General features: G+C 42.6%; 1 protein-coding gene across 3 annotated transcripts in view; it reads right to left on the reverse strand.

The window, feature by feature from the left end:
- Nucleotides 1–3,163: 3,163 nt before the first annotated feature.
- LOC138258777 (galectin-3-like) overlaps nt 3,164–19,041 on the reverse strand; it is an 82,332-nt gene continuing 66,454 nt past the window's right edge. For all 3 annotated transcript variants that reach the window (XM_069206024.1, XM_069206023.1, XM_069206022.1), the window contains one exon: nt 3,164–3,548. Coding sequence is in view for 2 of the 3 variants with exons in the window: in XM_069206023.1 (XP_069062124.1) it covers nt 3,396–3,548 (153 nt within the window). In the remaining variant the exon portion in view is untranslated. The remainder of the gene's footprint in view (nt 3,549–19,041) is intronic.

Here is a 19,041-nt window from a genome sequence, read left to right on the forward strand (position 1 = left end):
TATGCGCCATGCCGATACTAAAAACTTGCTTACTGCATAAATTGTCACATTTGAATTATGACTTTTTAAGATCCTCAAAGCTAAAACATATTTCCTTAAGTTCAGTTCCCGACAGATTTTGCGAATCCATTTAAACCTTGGGGTTGAGTAAGCGGGACAAAAAAACATGAAATGTTCTACTGTTTCGGAAGAAGTGCCACATGCAGGACAAATATTGGAGCTTAACTTGGGTCCCCATCTACTCGTCAAAGCCTTCAAAGGTAATGTTCCGAATCGAAATCTGGCATACAGACTTTTACCTAGTAAATCAGGAATTATATCTAGGTATAGTTCGAATTCTGGGTACCATTTAAAATCAATAAATAAATTAGTTAAGTGACCATTCGATTTTTGGGAAATGTAATTATTACGTATGTGGGACCAGTAAGCTCCTTTCAGTGCTTTTACATGGGACTTCACAAGTTGCTGAGGGTTCTCCCAAAAGTTCCTCAATCCCAGCGTACAAAACCAACTGGATACGTGTTTAATCCATGGGATGGACATAGAGTTAGGGCTTTTTAACAATTCTGATAGAGAAGACTTATATATGGCCAGTTCGGGGACTATCCAAAGCCTCACCCAATATAATAGAGGCCGTAAGATAATTAGGTCAGCCATTCGTTTAAGCCCAAGGTCTAAAAATAGGGGGGTTAATGGGGTGCTAATAGGGCAAGCACATAAGGCCTGTGCAAAACTATTCTCAATTTTGGTTATCCTGCTGCTATCTGACATGCCCCAGATCTCTGCGCCGTAAGCTGCAGCACCCTGTGCCCTAGCCACGTAAATCTTTACTGCTGGAGACACAACTTTAGCGACCGTATTCCTGTAAAGGCGCAATATGGATGCTGCCCGATGTTGCAAAAGCCCAGCACTCTTGCCAACTTGTTCCTCCCAGAGGAGTGAATCTGTAAGTCTCACACCCAAGTAGTCAATGGAGCTAACCTGGGCCAAAATAGCTCCCTCTAACCTAATAGTAAATTTCTTGCCAGTGCCAGAGCGAAGCACCATCAGTTTCGTTTTCTTCGAGTTGAGCTCTAGACCAAAATTCCAGCAGAATGAATTAAATCTATCCACGAGAATTTGCAAACCCATTGGGGTTTTTGAAATCAATAAAGAGTCATCCGCAAAAAGGAGAATAGGGATTTTCTGATTGACTAGGGTGGGAGCATCATTCTGGCATGTCATTAGTTCTTTGGACCACCTCGTTGATGAATAAGGAAAACAGAAGTGGTGCAAGCACACATCCCTGACGGACACCTCTTTTAATGGGGAATTTGTTTGTCAATTCACCTTGATTGCCCCATCTAACTTGCGCATATGTGCCTTCATGCATGCGTATCAATAGATGGATAATGTCGGGAGGGGCCCCTATTTTGTGTAACACTCCCCAAAGCTTATCTCTTGGGACCAAATCAAAAGCAGAACGCAGATCGACGAAAGCGACATATAAAGATTGCTTTGCCAAGACTACGTATTTCCAGTGTAGCACGGACAACCTAAAAGCCTGGTCAACCGTGCTAACTCTGGAGCGGAACCCTGCCTGAAGCGGTGAAAGGATCTGCTGCTCCGTCACCCAGTTCGATAATCTAGCTAGCAACTGTTTGGCAAAGATTTTTTGTAAGTTGTCGATTAAACTAACCGGTCTGTAATTGATTGGAAGATTTACATTACCCTTTTTGTAAATTGGGATAATTTCTGCACCCTTCCATGTCTCAGGGACCTGTCCTCCTTTTGTGATTTTATTAGACAGTAGGTTGATATACCAGGTCCATATAGATAACTCTGATTTGTAAAGGTCGCCTGGAATTTTATCGGGACCTGGGGCTTTACCTGACTTCAAAGAGTTGATAGCCTCTGCAGTTTCTTCTAAAGAAAAACAAATGTAACTCTCAGAGTTATAAGAATTCCCATCAGGTGGAGAAATGACAAGGTTAGCATTTGGTAAAATAAGGGGGCCTGATCCCACTTTATCACAATCAACAACCCCAGTGGAGGTAGTTCCTTCATAAAGGAGAGAGAAGTGCTCCACCCATGTTCCGGGTTGGATATGGTTCCTTAAATTAGACCTACCCCCTCTCTCGTGCTTAGTCAGCAGTTCCCAGAAAAGCGTGTTGTTGTCAGTTTTAATTATCTTCAAAGAGCACCTCCCAAAAATATGCAAATAGCCACTCATAAAGAGTCATGTGGACTAGGTAGATAATGTCAACACAAATAAGGTTTTGACACTGTTGGGATTCAATATGCTACCCTTCAGAAGTTGGTTCTTAGTGGGATATTTGATCATCTCAAGGGGCAAAGGTGTCATCTCATTCCCATGTCCATCATGACCACCACAATCCTACTCTAATTTAGGAAGCTAAAGACATATCTCTTAGGAGAATACTACAGCACAAGCAGGTAAGAATACACTTCCACTCTCAGAACCCACCTGCCCCTTAAATTACTAATTGACCATATTTTTGCCTTTAAACGTGTACTGCCCTCCTGTTCCTTTTGGCTTGGTTCACACTACTCATATACACGATACATGCATTAATACCTCTGCTCCTGTAATGGAGTATATGTTAAGATTTGCATGCATTTTGGTTTTTTTTCTGTAGTTTTCCTGTAGTTTCTAATGGTTTTGACTATGTAAGAGTGTACTCTTATACGTAAGCCTGTTCAATGGTGCTAAACCACAGTTTCTGAGTATAAAGTATCAGATCTGTTAGCTACAATGAGATGATTTAAGTAAGATTGAAATGGTAATAATATTAAGTTCTACATTCCATTCTAGTTTTATTTGTGATTTGTTGTTATGAGGAAGTACTTTCCAAATAAATCATTTGTAATTAGTTGATTAAGATGTTCACAGTTTGACAATATTGATTCACTTCAGCACTTTCATTTATTCACCATCGAGGGTTGAAAGACTATAGTGAATATAACTACTACTATTATTTCTGCTACTACTTTCAAGGTTAGTATTAATAATAATAATAATAATTTTAGTATTACTAATATTAGTAGTAGCAACATCAATGTTATTGTTATTATTATTGTTATTATTCTTATTGAATCCCCACTATTGTATGACAAATTAGATATTGAAAACACAACGAAGAAAATAAAAGACAACACACTCTAATGATACAGATACTTTTATTGAAGTCATATCATGTCCTTTTTGAGGCAAATGTTTTATGTTTTCGACATTTTTTGTGTTAACATGGAAAAACGTGTTGTTGTAATAAAGAAAACATCTTTTTATTTTAATATCTTAAAAAAAATAAGATCACAACTATAAAATTAAAGCTAAACAGCCACATGCATCTGCTGCTTTAGCCACCCAGTCACCACTGCTTAAATGTTTAGGATTAAATAGTGCGTATCTGAGCGTAGTCAGTTTGGGCACCCCAAATTTCCATGTATTTGACTCTATCCACAGGTTTCATGGGACTTTTAAACTTCAAGTAATAGTTGCCATCAACATACACTTCATAAGAATCTGGCTGGCATACAATGTCAATCTAAAAACAGAAAAAAGGAGAACAGTATATTACTCAAGTGTTACAATGCAGATATTTGAGTTATTTTCATTACTGGCAAGTAGTCCAGGCATGACCTTCTGATTTATTCATCTTCAACCTAGTCCTCAATAATGGGGATGTAGCAAGCGGATGATAAATGTTCCCTAAAAATCACACAAAGCCAGTCAATAAAGGAAGTGGACAAAAGTTAAGTACAGTTCAGAGAATAAAAGATCTGATTTATATATTTTCTTTCTGAAAATGGAAAAGATAATGCCCTCCCTTGCCATGGGAGTTCTCACCCATGGTGAGGTGGCATTTTTTGTTCTTTACTGCCCGGGTTTCTCTGGTGGTGACCATGGACATCAATTAGGGTTTGCCAGGGGTCGCAGCTATGCTCCTCTGCTTTCCCTTTGTGACCCCTGGGACTGTCCTTGCACCCTCTGGTTCTGAGAGTCCACTGGGCAGCACGAAGATCAGAAAACAATCTTCGCTTTCTAACAGCCATGTTTATATTCTGTAGCTCTTAGGCCCAAATCAGTTCCTTAGGTCTTCAGAAGCTTGCAGTGTGATTTTGTCTGCCTTCTGTCTGAAGCAGGTGAGTCTAATCCTGGAATTGGATAAATGTATCCATGGTTTTTGGGTCTCAACTGGGAATGCAAATACCTTCCTGTCTCAGTGAAAAGTTAGAATCAGACCAGGTATGGTCATGAAGAAAGAGAAATGTCTTTGCTCTGCGGTATGACATCCCCTACCAGACGACTAGAAAGCAGCCCACACACCAGGGTCTAATTCTGATACCCTTGATCTTTCTTGACTCACTGTGGCCCAATGACCTGGATCATCTCTCATTATCAGCACCAGAGTGGTGGCTTAATCATCTCAGTGCCTCTAAGAAGCACTACAACACTAGACCACATACACTGGCAAGGCAGTGTGAGGACAGGAAATAAATGGTACACTTTTTTTTCATTGTTTCTCGAACTCTCATTTTGCCTCACAAGAAGTTTACCTAGTATGAGTTTTAACTTTGCATTCAGGCACGTGTAGTCCTGGAGTTAGACTGGAATAATCAAAACTATAAGCAAAACAATGTGTAGATAAATGCTGGACTGGATGAGTTTCTTCTGCCTGACATTGAGCATCGTGCAATCGCTGGGTTCCCTGAATTTACCTCGGAAAACTGTATCTGCCATATGTATCCCTTCATAGGATGAGATGCATTCCAGTTGAACTAGAAATGTTTAGATTTGACTACTCATGCTAACACAATACTTTACAGCCATAAAGCTACTACAGTACATCTCTATTCTCAATTACACCATGTATCGCTATCCCGATAATAAACCTAGCATGGAGCTCCCACTACATCCCTCTCTTCAGTGAAAACAGTTGTGCTTCAACAGCAGAGTTATGTGTTGTGATCATCATTTATTTGAACCATGCCTCAGATTTTAATATTGCAAGGTCTGACCTTGAAGTTGTCAGAGGTTAAAATCCACTGGCCATGCTTCACAGCTGAGCTCACACTCCTATCAACTAAGTCTCATCTAATGTCCAAAGAGGATTCAATAAATGGAGAAATGGTGAGGCTCACTTTCAGGAAGAACAGGGAGGTGTGAATTCTATAATAAATCTAGTGTATATGTACATGCCAGTTTACTTTAGGTGCTTATTTCTTTCTTAATATGGCTTCACCTTATATGGCCCTGGTATACAGTGGTATTATGCCCACTTTGTGTTTTATTGTGAAATGTTACATAAGATAACATTGCTGCATGCTGGTTGAGTGGAATACTTGTCAGTCCAAGCAAGGTACCTTTAATGTATCCATTCAAGCGGATTAATCATCCTATTTTGGGGGTCATTCTGACCGCGGCGGACGGCGGTCGCCGCCCGCCCACGGTTCCCGCCGAAAGACCGCGGCGGTCATTCTGGCTTTCCCACTGGGCTGGCGGGCGACCGCCGAAAGTCCGCCCGCCAGCCCAGCGGGAAACACCCTTCCCACGAGGACGCCGGCTCAGAATTGAGCCGGCGGTGTGGGAAGGTGCGACGGGTGCAGTTGCACCCGTCGCGAATTTCAGTGTCTGCTAGGCAGACACTGAAATTCTTTTTGGGGCCCCCAGGGGCCCCGCGGCACCCCCTACCGCCATCCTGTTCCCGGCGGGAGAACCGCCAGGAACTGGATGGCGGTAGGGGGTGTCAGAATCCCCATGGCGGCGGAGCGCGCTCCGCCGCCATGGAGGATTCTCAAGGGCAGCGGAAAGTCGGCGGGACACCGCCGACTTTCCGTTTCTGGCCGCGGCTGAACCGCCGCGGTCAGAATGCCCAGCGGTGCACCGCCAGCCTGTTGGCGGTGCTACCGCCGACCTCCGCCATGGCGGTAATTACCGCCAGGGTCAGAATGACCCCCTTTATGTCTTAAGACATACCTACCTGGGCCATTGTGGTACTGGTATCGAAATATATGTCTAAAGGGGTTTATCCAGCATTGGAGTTGGGAACAGATAAACAGACACTTTAAGCTGAACGTCAGTGTTTCAGATCAACCTGTTGGCTGTTCGGTCTGCTGAACATCACACTAATAGCAACCACCTGTAATGTTTCAGCGACACCCTGATATTTTATTTGTGTGTGTGTATGTGAGAGTGTGTGGGTGTTTGTATGTGTGTGTTTGGTGTGTGTACAAATATATGTTTAACATAAGATTTTGACTGTGTTATAGGAATGAAATGAGTTAGCTGTTCTCAAATGGACTCACTTACTTTGATGGGTTTGAGACAGTTTGCTGCTACTGCGACTAGCCCTTAGGACCGTCACATGAAACGTGCCATAGAATACTTTCTACTGCGGGTGGGAATACATCAGTCAACCTTAGTTGCTTAGCCTAAGTGTTTGTGATACTGCTCATTCTTTATCTGTTTTGTGTGGTGGGGGGACTTGCACTTCTGCTGCCTCTGCTGTGCCCATTCTGAGAGTATGATGGAAGCCATCAGTGCTACAGTCCTTGCCTTTCCTAATATGTGTGCCTAATGCACACCTTCAGTTTAATGGTGCCTGAGCATTTGGGGGTTTGTCTAGCATCCTAATGGATATATGTGTTGTAACTGAACTAGGCTTATACCCACTTTGTGATTATTGTTATTTAACTAATTTGAATTAATTGTATTCTTATTTTAGTTTTTATTTTCTGTGACAGCACCTCCAGTGACATCATCAGGGTCTAATCTCGAATGAACCACTTCCTGTAATGCCACCAGCGCCAACATTATGTGATGTCACTTCCTGTGATGACACCAGAGGTCAAAGAGCACATGATGTCACTTCTGCTACCCCTAACATTTTGGTGAATCAACATAAATGTTGATGACAGACAGTAAATAAAACTGCTATATGTTCACCCAACTGGGGTGGACAGACATGCAGCCACTTCTGCTACGGCCCCTATCTCTGTTGGACCATCGGAGAACCTTGGCCACAACAGTGACAGAGTAGTCACGTAATGACCAAATTGCAGGTCCGCCCTCATTTAAATCTGGTGGGCGGACTAAAAAGTTGGGTGGGAAGGAACACTGTCACCATTGCAACAGAGTTCCCTCTCCTCCAAAATATAAATTAAGCCCACTAATCTAATTCAGGCACCCACGAAAATAAACTGGCTAAGCCAATTAATTGGAAGCCACACTAAATACAGCACTCCAAAAGAAGCTGAAAACCCAACAAATATCTAGTCTTAAACAAGCATGGGCACAAGCCAAAGTTGCTACCCTAGATCAGTCAGAGATGGAGAATCTCTTAAATTCCACCTAAGAGCTTGCTATCTCATCCTTGAACATCCCTAAATAAAAAAGAACTATCTCAGAAGTAGCATAGGCTGGGGCCATTTCTGAACAAATCAAACCACTAATCCTTTTACGTTTTCCCCTTTACAAAATGCTGGCAGTAGGGTGTCCTGGGTGGAGGCAAATGTTCAGCCACAAAACCTCCACTCTTTTTTGAACTTCAGAAACGCCTTCAGGCTGAGAGAGAAATCCACTTAGGTTGACACACATGCCTCAGTGTACTGGTCTTCACATCTATGACCCTCAGAGATAAGACGTTTCAAAATGCAAGACCGCTGACGTTAACATGGAATGTACCATAAGAGGGAAGGAAAGAGGCTTGGTACACTCAGACGATTGAAGTATGAATCTGTCACATGGTTGTTCATCAGAACCAGAAGGATTGTCCCGATGATCTAAACAGAAAAGGACGGCTTTTCCCTCCACAGTGTACATGGGTGTTTATTATAGGTGGCATACCAGTCTCCTAGGTGACCATAGACCTTGAGCTGAGGCAATACCTAGTATTACACCTCATCCCTTGCTGCAGGCATCTATTGTCTGGACCAAAGAACATGTTTGGACCCCCACAGGCATGGGCTTTCACCAGCCACTACCAGTGGAGTGAAATTGTCAAGGTGAAGTGACTGTCATGAAGAAGTCTGAGATGCAAGTTCTTAGTTCTCCTTTATGGACTGGACTAGAAGCCTGAAATTGAGTCTGACCAGGTCACCACAAAAGGACAGTCTGCCTTGTCTCCCATAGGATGTAGCCATTGATGGTGCAGAGCTTTCCCCAGCTGCAAAACAACCATCAGGCAAGTTCACATTTTCAGTGCCCTGTGATAGAATTATACATGCTATATTGGTATCAAACGGGGACTGACTGAAATCCTATTGATCACAAGGAAAAACACTGTATTTCTTGGAGTTCACAATCTAAGCAAAGCCCTGGGTAATTCTGAATACAAGACATGTGGGAGAAAGGGAGAGAAATAAACACTAGACTTTACTATTCCAATGAGAATTAAATGATTTCCCACTTGGCCAGAGGGTCTGCCACCCTCTTCTGCGAGGCTGCCTCTTTGACAGGGTCTTCTGGTCAATATTTTAGATTACTCACTCAACCCGGAGTCATAGTCGCCAAGTCCAGGGAGTAACATTATTGGACCATGATAATATCTAAGTATTGGGAGCACTCTAGTCCCAGACTTGAATGAATGCCAAGAGATGAACCTGTACAGGAGTAGAAACTGCTTAGGGACCAGCTTAGGAGGGCTCATGCAGTCATGAATGCTTCTGCTTCAGGTTGACAGTAAACTAACCTCTGAACATATTGAATATTTCCATCCCCTGACCGCTGATGCCAGATGGAATCTGCCCCTTTGGAAAACAGATGAGGAGACTGCCACCTCAAACTAATACCTATATAACCCAGCTAGAGGCTTCAGCCAAAAAAGCACTGATGGCTTGGAACTTTCCACTTCTTGGTAAACCATTTCCCCTACCATCTGACCATAAAGCTTCTGGCCCAAAAAAGGGAGCTTTGGCAAAAAAACTTCTCGAAAATCTCCCCATGCTATGCTTTCATCCAATTATGTCAGCGCCTAGCCACAGCTGCAAATGCTGTAAGCACCACCACTCTCTGACCATCTGATGCCACATCAGAAGCCAGCTCAGTTACTTCTCCACTTATTCTAGAATAGGATCACAATGGGTATCCTAGTACACAGACATTATTAAAGATTAGAAATCCTAAAAAGTAGATTGAGTTATATTAGCAGCATAAATTCCTGCTCTAACAAGACCATCACCAAAGAAAGAACCCACTTCGAAAAATTCCCAACCTTTTGTATCAATTGGATTAGACTCTGTAGTCCCCTTCAGTGCCTGAATGGGAAGGCAGTTCAGTTTTCAGGGTCAGGAAAAGTTTCTGATCACCCAGATTTGTCTTACACCAGTCGAATCACAAACATCTTTTGCTCTGCCCATTCCTTTAAAATCATAAACAAATGTTGGTCAGGAGAGTAAGACCAGGATCATAGACAGGCTAGTAACACCTAAAAGTACTATCCACATTCTGCATGAGATCTGTGTTAGACTGGTTGCCTGCAACCACCCTAAACTATATTTATCAGGTACAACTCAATAAAGACACTCAGTAAAGAGCAGCACACATAACTAATGCAGAATAGCTTTAATGAAAATAATTGCAAAACCGTCACACACATTAGCAATGCTGACTATATGTATAGATATATATATATATATATATATATATATATATATATATATACATACACACACACACACAGTAGTTAGTTATAGAGTTATAGTTAGGACCTAGTTTCAATGGGGTAAGCGTTGTTTTTTGCTTTGCCAATAACTTTGGCACTGGTTAATGAATCTACACCAAATTTTAAAAACTAATATGACAGTCAGTTCAGCTGCTGTGATCTGTCAAACTGGGGTTGAGAAAAAGGTGGCTCCCAAAGCGCGTTTCCCCATGCATTTTCCTATAAAGTTTTAAGACATGCCCACAGTCCGAATCGCTGGACAGAATTACACCAAATTAGGCAGGAAGCTAGATATTGGTGTGCGGAACGTGCTTTCTGTGATCTGATGTAAATCCGTTCAGTAGTTTTAAAGATATTAAAGGAAATAAAATATAGAGATATCTAGGGAAGCGGATCCTCCGCGGGTCCAGCAGTCCCCGAGCTCATACCTGATTGGCTGCCAACACTTCAACCAGGAAGTGTTAGCAGCCATTTTGGGACTCAACTTCAGGTTAGTCCCCCAAAAAATGCACAAAAAAAGAAAAAGGGGCAGGGTACGAATAGGGTACCTCTCTAGCCTTGGTCCTGGGGTCCCCCTGGGACTCTGCCAGGGCTAAAAAGAATATGTTTTAAACATTTACTACGCAATCTGCAGTGGATCAGTGGATTTTGCTAAAAATGAAAAAAAAAAAAGTGTTGTCACCCGTGCTTGTCAGTAATTTTGTCCCTGGGTATGCCAGGTTCCGGGGGCATGCCTCATTAAAAAAAATTAAGAGGGGGTCACGGGCCCCCCCTCTTAGGGCTTTTAAACACCCTGGGGACCACAACCTCCCATGGGCTACATTAAGTAAATTTATGTGGGCTACATAAAAAAAATTGTTAGGGGGCCACACGGACCCCTTCCCCAGGCCCAGGGGACTACCACCTTCCCGGGGCTACAATATACTGAAACAGGGGGTCAGTTGCACCCACCGGCTGCCAGGAACCACTACCTCCCGAGGACAAATGCTGGCAGGGAAAGAGATGAAAGTATTGCTCCCACAAGCAGAGATCTGTATTTTCAGCAGCTCCCTGAATGCCGGACCAGTGTCGCCTCTCGCAGGAGGCGGGGAGCTAACTGGGACCATGGAAGCCTTGACGCTCCCCCGTGGTCCCTGATAAGATTAAAAAACAGCAAAAATACCTACATGTTTTCTCTGCAGTTTGGGCTCGAAAAATTATGTGATGAAAATGGATGAGGAGGAATCACACTGGCAAACTTACTGCCACACAAGGCCACTGTAGACATTTCCTTTGCGCCCTCGGGTAATTATAACTCATACCCTCGCCATGCACTGCTAATTGCCCCAGATGTTACAGTACTCATGACATCTTTTATGACATCAATAAAAATATCAGTGTAACATTAGCAGTCAAATTATTGATGAGAAAACTGTGCACAGCGAGGGCGTGATTTATAGTTACCCTAGGGTGCGAGTTATAGCTACTTGAGTTAACTATAACTGCTGAATTTCTCTGATTTTGTGGGAATAAATTCATAACCTAACTATAACATGTACACACATATATATACACACACACATATATATATATGTATATATATATATATATATATATATATATATATATATATATATATATATATATATATATATATATATATATATTCAGGTCTGCATCTGCTGAATAATTTATATTTTCCACCTCTTCTGGAGTGCCCGCGTTTTCCTGCTGTGACCGTGTTGGAGTGGGCAACACTCATTAACTTAAAAGAAGAATTCATGGGCACTCAAGGGGTCCACAATTCATTGAGTTTATTTAGTCGACCAAACAAACGTGTTTTGGCTTCGCACCTTTCTCAATGTTAGTAAAACAGTCAAACAGACATGATTTCAATATCTAGCTGAAATCTCATTTGAGGCTTGTACGCTCATAACCATATAAATGAAGAGAGGACTGTGGCTATCCCACTTCATCCATGGCGACCATTTCGTAAGACCTCAAATATATTATACAGATATCACATTTCTAAAATTGATGTCATCTTCTTATTAACCTTCTGATATTACACCTTCCATGATAACAATTATAAATGGTAAAGTCACAATTTGTCGTTCAGAAAATTAAAAAAGTTAATTACACATAATCAATCCTTGTCCTCCATTAAATGGCGGCATGTCATAACTACAAATCACTCATAGTAAAATACCGTGTATTACTTCAATGCAGCCATTCACATCAATGCTGAATTAACCTTCCAAAACAAAATGAAAGAGTCATATTCACAAATTTAAACCACTTTTACAATTCCCCAAGAGAATTGGTGAGCTCATCGTGGTTGAGATTGAACCAAATGAATTACTTCCACGCCACATCCATATCCCCTCACCGGCTGCGACGGATGAACCACACGGCTCAGACCGTGTGCACATGCTATCATTGCCCAGATGCAGACTTCTACCATGTAGCCTAGGAGTGCCTGGCTCTGCAGCTCTTTTGTGAAGGGGTGGGTCATGAAATTTCAATGGTGCTCGGCCACCCAATTGATTTCAGCCCACAGATGGCTTTGCTGGGCCTTGTAGAGGAGCTGGGAGGACCACGAGCTGTAAAGATTTTTACAGGAATGGTCTGTCTAGTGACCAAAAGAGATATCACGCACCACTGAAAACAGCCTAAGTCCCATTCGCTGCCGGCCTGGTGGAAAGGAGTTGACTGGTGTGCCAACCAAGACAAAACCAATTTATAAAGCACAAGGTTGCCCCCCAAAATATAATAAAATATGGGGAAAGTGGTGTACTCTTCACGGGCTACCTACTTGATGTAAATGTATTTAATTTGCCTATTAAATCTCAAGACTGTGTTTTGGAACTATGATTGTTTTGGAACAACATCTGTTTCACAATGAATGTTGCTTGCCTTGTTAAACATAATAATCATTAGCCATGTACCTACCTGGAAGACCAGAGCAATGTAGTCAACAAGGTTATTCTGATTGGCATCATTTGAAAATTCACCCTTAATATCATCATCAAGACCTCCTTAAGAATCATCATTTTAGTTATATCGAGCCAAGCACTCCTTTGTAGCGGACAGCTTGAAAAAAGTTCTGGAGGTCCAAGCATCACTCAAATCTTTACATGTATGCAAACAACACACAGTTTATCTTTAACACCTCTTGCAATCAATAAAGCTTTCTAATTAATATTATATAGGATAATTTATAGAAATTCTTGGCTATTACCCGGTAATGGATCCTTCAAAAATAGACATTTTGATATGCCTGGAGCAAATCAATGGGATAACATTTCCTGGTCAGCTAAAATGGATCCTCACCCAAAATTAATAAGCATTAAAAGAAATCTGGAAATTTAACTAGGTGCTGTCCTAAATTAAATTGTCAAGTTACTAAAGTGCCCAGCAGCTGTTTTGCTCAGCTTAGGGGCCCGGAAGAATCTAGCATTTCTTGGATTTTCATAGTTAAATTCCTATGCTAAATGCACTAGCTCAGTCAAAACTCAGTTACAGGAACTCAGTCTACCGGGACTCTCCACTCACATTTATCCTACACAACACCTTGGAGACCCATATACTTTCCGAGTGCCCTAGGCATAATCGTATTATTCCAGTTTTGAGGTCATTTTACTGGTTATCTACGCTTATTGGAGTGACTTTCAGTACTATGGGGGTCATTCTGACCCCGGCGGTCTCAGACCGCCGGGGCCAGGGTCGGCGGGAGCACCGCCGACAGACCGGCGGTGCCCCGCAGGGCATTCTGACCGCGGCGCTTTGGCCGCGGTCAGTGCAGGAAAACCGGCGGTCTCTCGCCGGTTTTCCGCTGCCCGTCAGAATCCTCCAAGGCGGCGCAGCATGCTGCGCCGCCTTGGGGATTCTGACACCCCCTACCGCCATCCTGTTCCTGGCGGTTCGCCCGCCAGGAACAGGATGGCGGTAGGGGGTGTCGCGGGGCCCCTGGGGGCCCCTGCAGTGCCCATGCCAATGGCATGGGCACTGCAGGGGCCCCCGTAAGAGGGCCCCGCTTGTATTTCACTATCTGCATAGCAGACAGTGAAATACGCGACGGGTGCAGTAGCACCTGTCGCACCTTCCCACTCCGCCGGCTCGATTACGAGCCGGCTTCATGGTGGGAAGGTCGTTTTCCCCTGGGCTGGCGGGCGGCCTTTTAAAGGGCGCCCGCCAGCCCAGGGGAAAACTCAAAATACCCGCCGCGGTCTTCCGACCGCGGTACGGTATTTTGGCGGCTCCCGCCGGGCGCGCGGTGACCGCGCCCGGCGGGAGTCAGAATGACCCCCTATGATTTTATAACATTTTCTAACACAAATCTATCCACCAGAGAACTCCTTGCTTTTTCACCTCTCAATTCTACTAGCAGAGTCCTACAACAGCATTGTGTTCTGCTAACCTTTTCCTACTATCCATCAACAAGATCAGTTCAGTTGTGCATTGCAATAGAACTTTTTCTTTCACTGCACCCAGGCTTTGAAACTTCATGCTCCTACACAGTCATTCCAAAACCTCATTATCTGTTTAAAAAAAAAATTCAAAACATGTCTGTACGCATTAGTTTTAATTTTGCATCCATCGCCAATGTAGTTATCAGGTTTTATTAGCTTTACAGTGCCAAAAGCATCAATGTACATGCCATAAATAACGTAACATTAAATTGTCTGTGTAGAATGCAGCTAACAGAGTTGCCTTATACTTCTAAAAAAATCATAATCAATTGCCATAGTTGTTTCCTATGAAAAGCTAGAGCTTCATATGCATTGTTGGAAAATGGGTTATTGGTAGGGCAGGTAGGTACCTACACCTAGCAACAAGCCACAAACCTCCACAAAAGTACAGTTAGGTCTCAGTAAATTAATCCCAGCTCTACCCTTGGTAGCTTGGCATCGAGCGTCAAGGCTTAACTTAGGAGACAAAGTGTAAAGCATTCAAATATCACACAACAGTAATTAAATAAAACACAGGAAACTGTTTAAAAATCCAAAACCAATTTATAAAAATAGCTTATATTTTTATCTTTAAAATGACACAAAAACGATTAAAATCGGTTCAGGGGAACCGGAGATATGAATTTTTAAAGTATTATTATTTTCTAGCGCATAGAAACAAAAAGCGCCAATCGGGTCATCTGGTTGCACCAGGACCGGGGCAAAGTCAAACTTTCAGGCCGACCGCGATGGAGCCCTGCTCGGCTACAAGTCGCGGGAGGCCTCGGTTAAAAAGTTACCTTCTGACTTAGTCTCTTTTTTGATGTTTTTCTTCCCCGGGACGAACCTGCCAGTTGAATCCGACCTTCTGGAGCCCTTGTCCGGATACGCGAAGTCGGTTTCCTCGGTGGTGATTTTTACCTTCGGACTTAGTCGTTTTTTCGAGATGAAAATCCTTCGACCGGGGTAAACCTGGATCTTGATCCGACGTCCGTGGAGCCCTTCTCGGATACGATGGCTGGAAGGTCCCGGTCAACTTTTTACGTTCGGACTTAGTCTTTTTTTCAGATGTTTTTCTTGACCGGGACGAACCACGAAGTCAGGCCGGGTCGCGGTTGAGGCAAGCCGGCTAGAATTTCCGCGTCGAGTCGGTCACTTTATGGAGCTTTTTTCTAAAATTTCTCCAATCTTTTCCAAACTTCTGGGGCTTCACCCAGATGTTCTTTTAAGGTTCTTTTGGGGTCCACAGCTCACCCCAAGGGTCCAGAAGTTCTGTGATGGTCCTTGGGAAGTGCGGACTTCAACTCCCAGAGTGCACCTGGCGCAAACTCCTTTTTGGCCACTGGGCAGTGGTCAGCTGGTCACTTTTTCAGGAGTTGGTGCAGGGGACTCTGGTTAGCAATTTTTCACCTGTAGCAAACAGGGAGTCCCTCCTTGAACCAGTGGAAGCCAGGCAAAGTCCTTCTTGTGGTGAAGCCCAAGTGTGCAGCTGGTGCAGTCTTTCTGAGTGCAGGGTCCAGGTGCAGGCCAGGGGTCCAGCAGGGCAGTCCTTCTTCTCCTTGTAGTTCTTTCTTCTTGAAATTTGGTGGGGATCTGAGGCGTGGGTGCAGGTCTGCCAGTTTTATCCTTGCTCCTGGGTGAAAAGCAGGGGGGCCCTGGTCCTCCAATCAGGGACAGGGTCGTCCCCCTGTGATGACCACTTCCTGGGAAGTGTGGCAAAAATCCATCCCAGAAGGCAACAGTCTCTAAAAATCCAAAATGGATGAATCTGATTTTTGGAGGAGAGATCTGGCTGAGCCCACCCACTGGTGTGGCTAAAAATCATAAACACACCCCTCTCCTGCCCTCTCCTAATCTAATCAAGGGGGCACCTAGCTGTCTGGGGTTGCAGGATGTGGGGGTGTTGCTGGGTGCTCCAGATGTCCTTCTCTGCCTTTGAAGACCAGTTTGGCAGCCCTCCCCCTTCCTGCCTCACCATCTGCTGAGGGGAGATTCTCTCCCCCAAGCACATTCCTTTGTGTGAAGTCAGGCCACTTCACACCTCATTAAAGTAGCCTGGCAGAAGCTGCTGCAGGCTGGCCAATCAGAGCACAGCAGCAAAAACAATGCAGAGCTGAAATTGGCAACTTTTTAGGTAAAGTCTAAACTTTTTACCTGCACTAGTTATATTAAATCCAACAACTGGAAGTTGTGGGATTTATTATAACAATCAATTTGATACCAAATTCTTGGTATGTAACACTTAAGGAGACTTTAAAATTTTAAATAAAGTCTGCCCATTCTAGCCTATGAAGGCCATTTACTTCAATGAGGGAAAAACGAATTTGGCTGTTTTTACCTCACCAGGGCTTATAAATCTATTTTTATAAAATCCCTGCTTATAGTTACATGGCACCCTGCCCTAGGGGCACATAGGGCACACCTTAGGGGTGACTTATATGTAAAAATAAGGTAGTTTAAGACTTTGGAAGTACCTTTAATTCCAAAGTCGAATTTGCATATAACTTTAATTTAAAAGCAGCCAGCAAGGCAGGCTTGCTTTTAAAATGACACTGGGCACCTCAGCAATGCACCTAGGTGTGCACCACCTATGCTGTGGTCCCTAAACCTACATGCCCTACCATATACTAGGGACTTATAGGTAGGTTAACTTAGCCAATTATAATTAGCCTAATTTGCATATCCATTTTACACAGAGCACAGGCCCTGGGACTGGTTAGCAGTACCCAGGGCACCATCAGAGTCAGGAAAACACCAGCATAAAGTGGAAAATGGGGGCAAAAAGTTAGGGGGCCTCTGCAATCAGCCCCAGTTTCTCACATGCATGTTACCCAGGCATGATCAGAATAAAACTGCACTTTATGAAATTAAAAATGGTACGTTGTACCAAGAGGGCATGAAAAGAATCCTGTAGCTTTAGAAGATCCCATTATAGTTGGAATTTCTAGGACCAGCCAAGTGGCTGGTTCATATACGGATATGATGCTAGGTTTTATGAAAAACCTAATTCTCATTCTGAAATGTTGCTGCCAGTAAACTGTCTCATGTTGATGCATGAGACAAAATGGACCTACAACGTGGAACATAGCAACCCTACCCATTACCCACACCATTTGTCCAAAGAGTAACACTAGACGAAAAATGGTGCTCCTTGAAAATAAGTGTCAAAAAGCACTAGTAAGAGAAAATACCATGCCATAAAAATACTTAACTGCAGCTTCTTAAGGTATTGCCACTTCTTGCATTCAAATTATAAGTGTTGATCTAAAGATGCAGTACAGATTTCTTGAGACTTACAAACTGGGTGGAAGATGTGGGATAGAATTTGACAGATATGTGTCCTTGAAATGCTAGGAACCCAGTTAAATTAAATAATGAGAGACTTGTCATAAAATTCAGAACAAGAGCAAATTATGTAAATGCTTTGCAAAGAAGGACACAGGAATTGAAATTTGTTGAGTTAACTAGAGAACTTTACAGGCCGGGCCTGCTCTTAACCTGTTGCAGGCATCCAACCCTGACTACACATAAACCTTTGGCAGCAGCAGCAGATTTGGTCACAGGGCGTGACCTTCAGCTAGGTCACGTGCCCACCATGCCCAGCCACCCAATCACCGCTATACAAGGACTTTTGGCTGTGGATAAACACCCTCCCTCTGTGCCCCTAGGGCTAGGCCAAAGTTCTAGCCACTTTGTTGGTTCTGTTTGCAGGAGTGGATTCGGGTTCACTAAACCAAACTCCACCAAGCCCAGATACGGGCCTACCTAATATAGGCTAAAAGTATTGTTTTTATAATTCAAAGGCCTGGAGTCGATTTGGCCTGTAAGCATTGGATGCTCTCTTTCTGTTTTATTTTCATTTTTATTTTCTTGCTGGACTGGGAGATCGAGTCCCTTAAAATTTTCCTGTTGCAGTCAGTCAATCAGAGAACTTGTTTGTGTGCTCAGGAGCTCCAATACCTGAAGAAAAAAAATCCTGCATCCAATGCGATGCTTGTAGTTTTTTTTCAATAGTTTTTTTAATTTTGGAGGTTATGCAGAAGCAAAAGTGTGTTTGAAAACAAATTAACGATCAAGATATACAATTTCCAACACCTTTTGAAATGTTAATTTTTCAAAAACTAGATTTCCACCAATCCAAAGCCATACTCCTGAGCAAATTTCTAGTTTCATACCATTTTTGGTGTGATATTATTCCGCAGTTTTTGCTGTAGATGTGACCAAAGCAATTTGACTAGAAAATGTCATAGATTTGTCAAAATTGTTCAAATGTAACAAGTAAACCAATAAATGTGTTTCCTCTGGAAGAAAGTCCTGCTCATAGCGATTAGATACGTACATGTTAGTAACAAGAATGGCCAATCCATGTATATGTTTTGCTGTCTTTAGAGAGTAGATCAGCATACTCTTGGTAGATTACTGTACGTAGCAATAATGCTGCAGATTGAGAGGAGGGTGGCTCTGTTAAGTAACAGAACAAGTGGCTTAGGAGTTTACTGGTTTGTAAAAATGATCTGGACTTTTAAATTCTTTTGTAAATGTTGTATTTTGTAGAAGTTAGAAATGGAAGGTGAGGTATTTTTTTAAATATCTATTTATACTTTTTTTCAACATGCAGATGTATTGCATAGGTTCTGGGGTGAAGAGGAATGAACATTGCTGTAGATCAAATGTGAGTATTTCTAGAAAATATTATAAAAAACACTTTACATGTACTTACTTAATTCTCTTTAAACCACTTTTTTTAATCTCAGCTATAAACAAACGTCTTACTTAGAAGAAACAATACATTTTTACAGTGAGAGTTATACTAATGAGATGAAAATACAATTTCCCATTGACAACACTGTGCCATTTTGTACTATGGTCTTAGTGAGTCTGTTTGTTCTAGCATTACTTTTCATGATCATTTACTTTAGCATACTCCTGTGTAGTAAAAAATGCAA

This window comes from Pleurodeles waltl, chromosome 9, assembly GCF_031143425.1.
Source record: "Pleurodeles waltl isolate 20211129_DDA chromosome 9, aPleWal1.hap1.20221129, whole genome shotgun sequence".
Lineage (NCBI taxonomy): Eukaryota > Metazoa > Chordata > Amphibia > Caudata > Salamandridae > Pleurodeles > Pleurodeles waltl.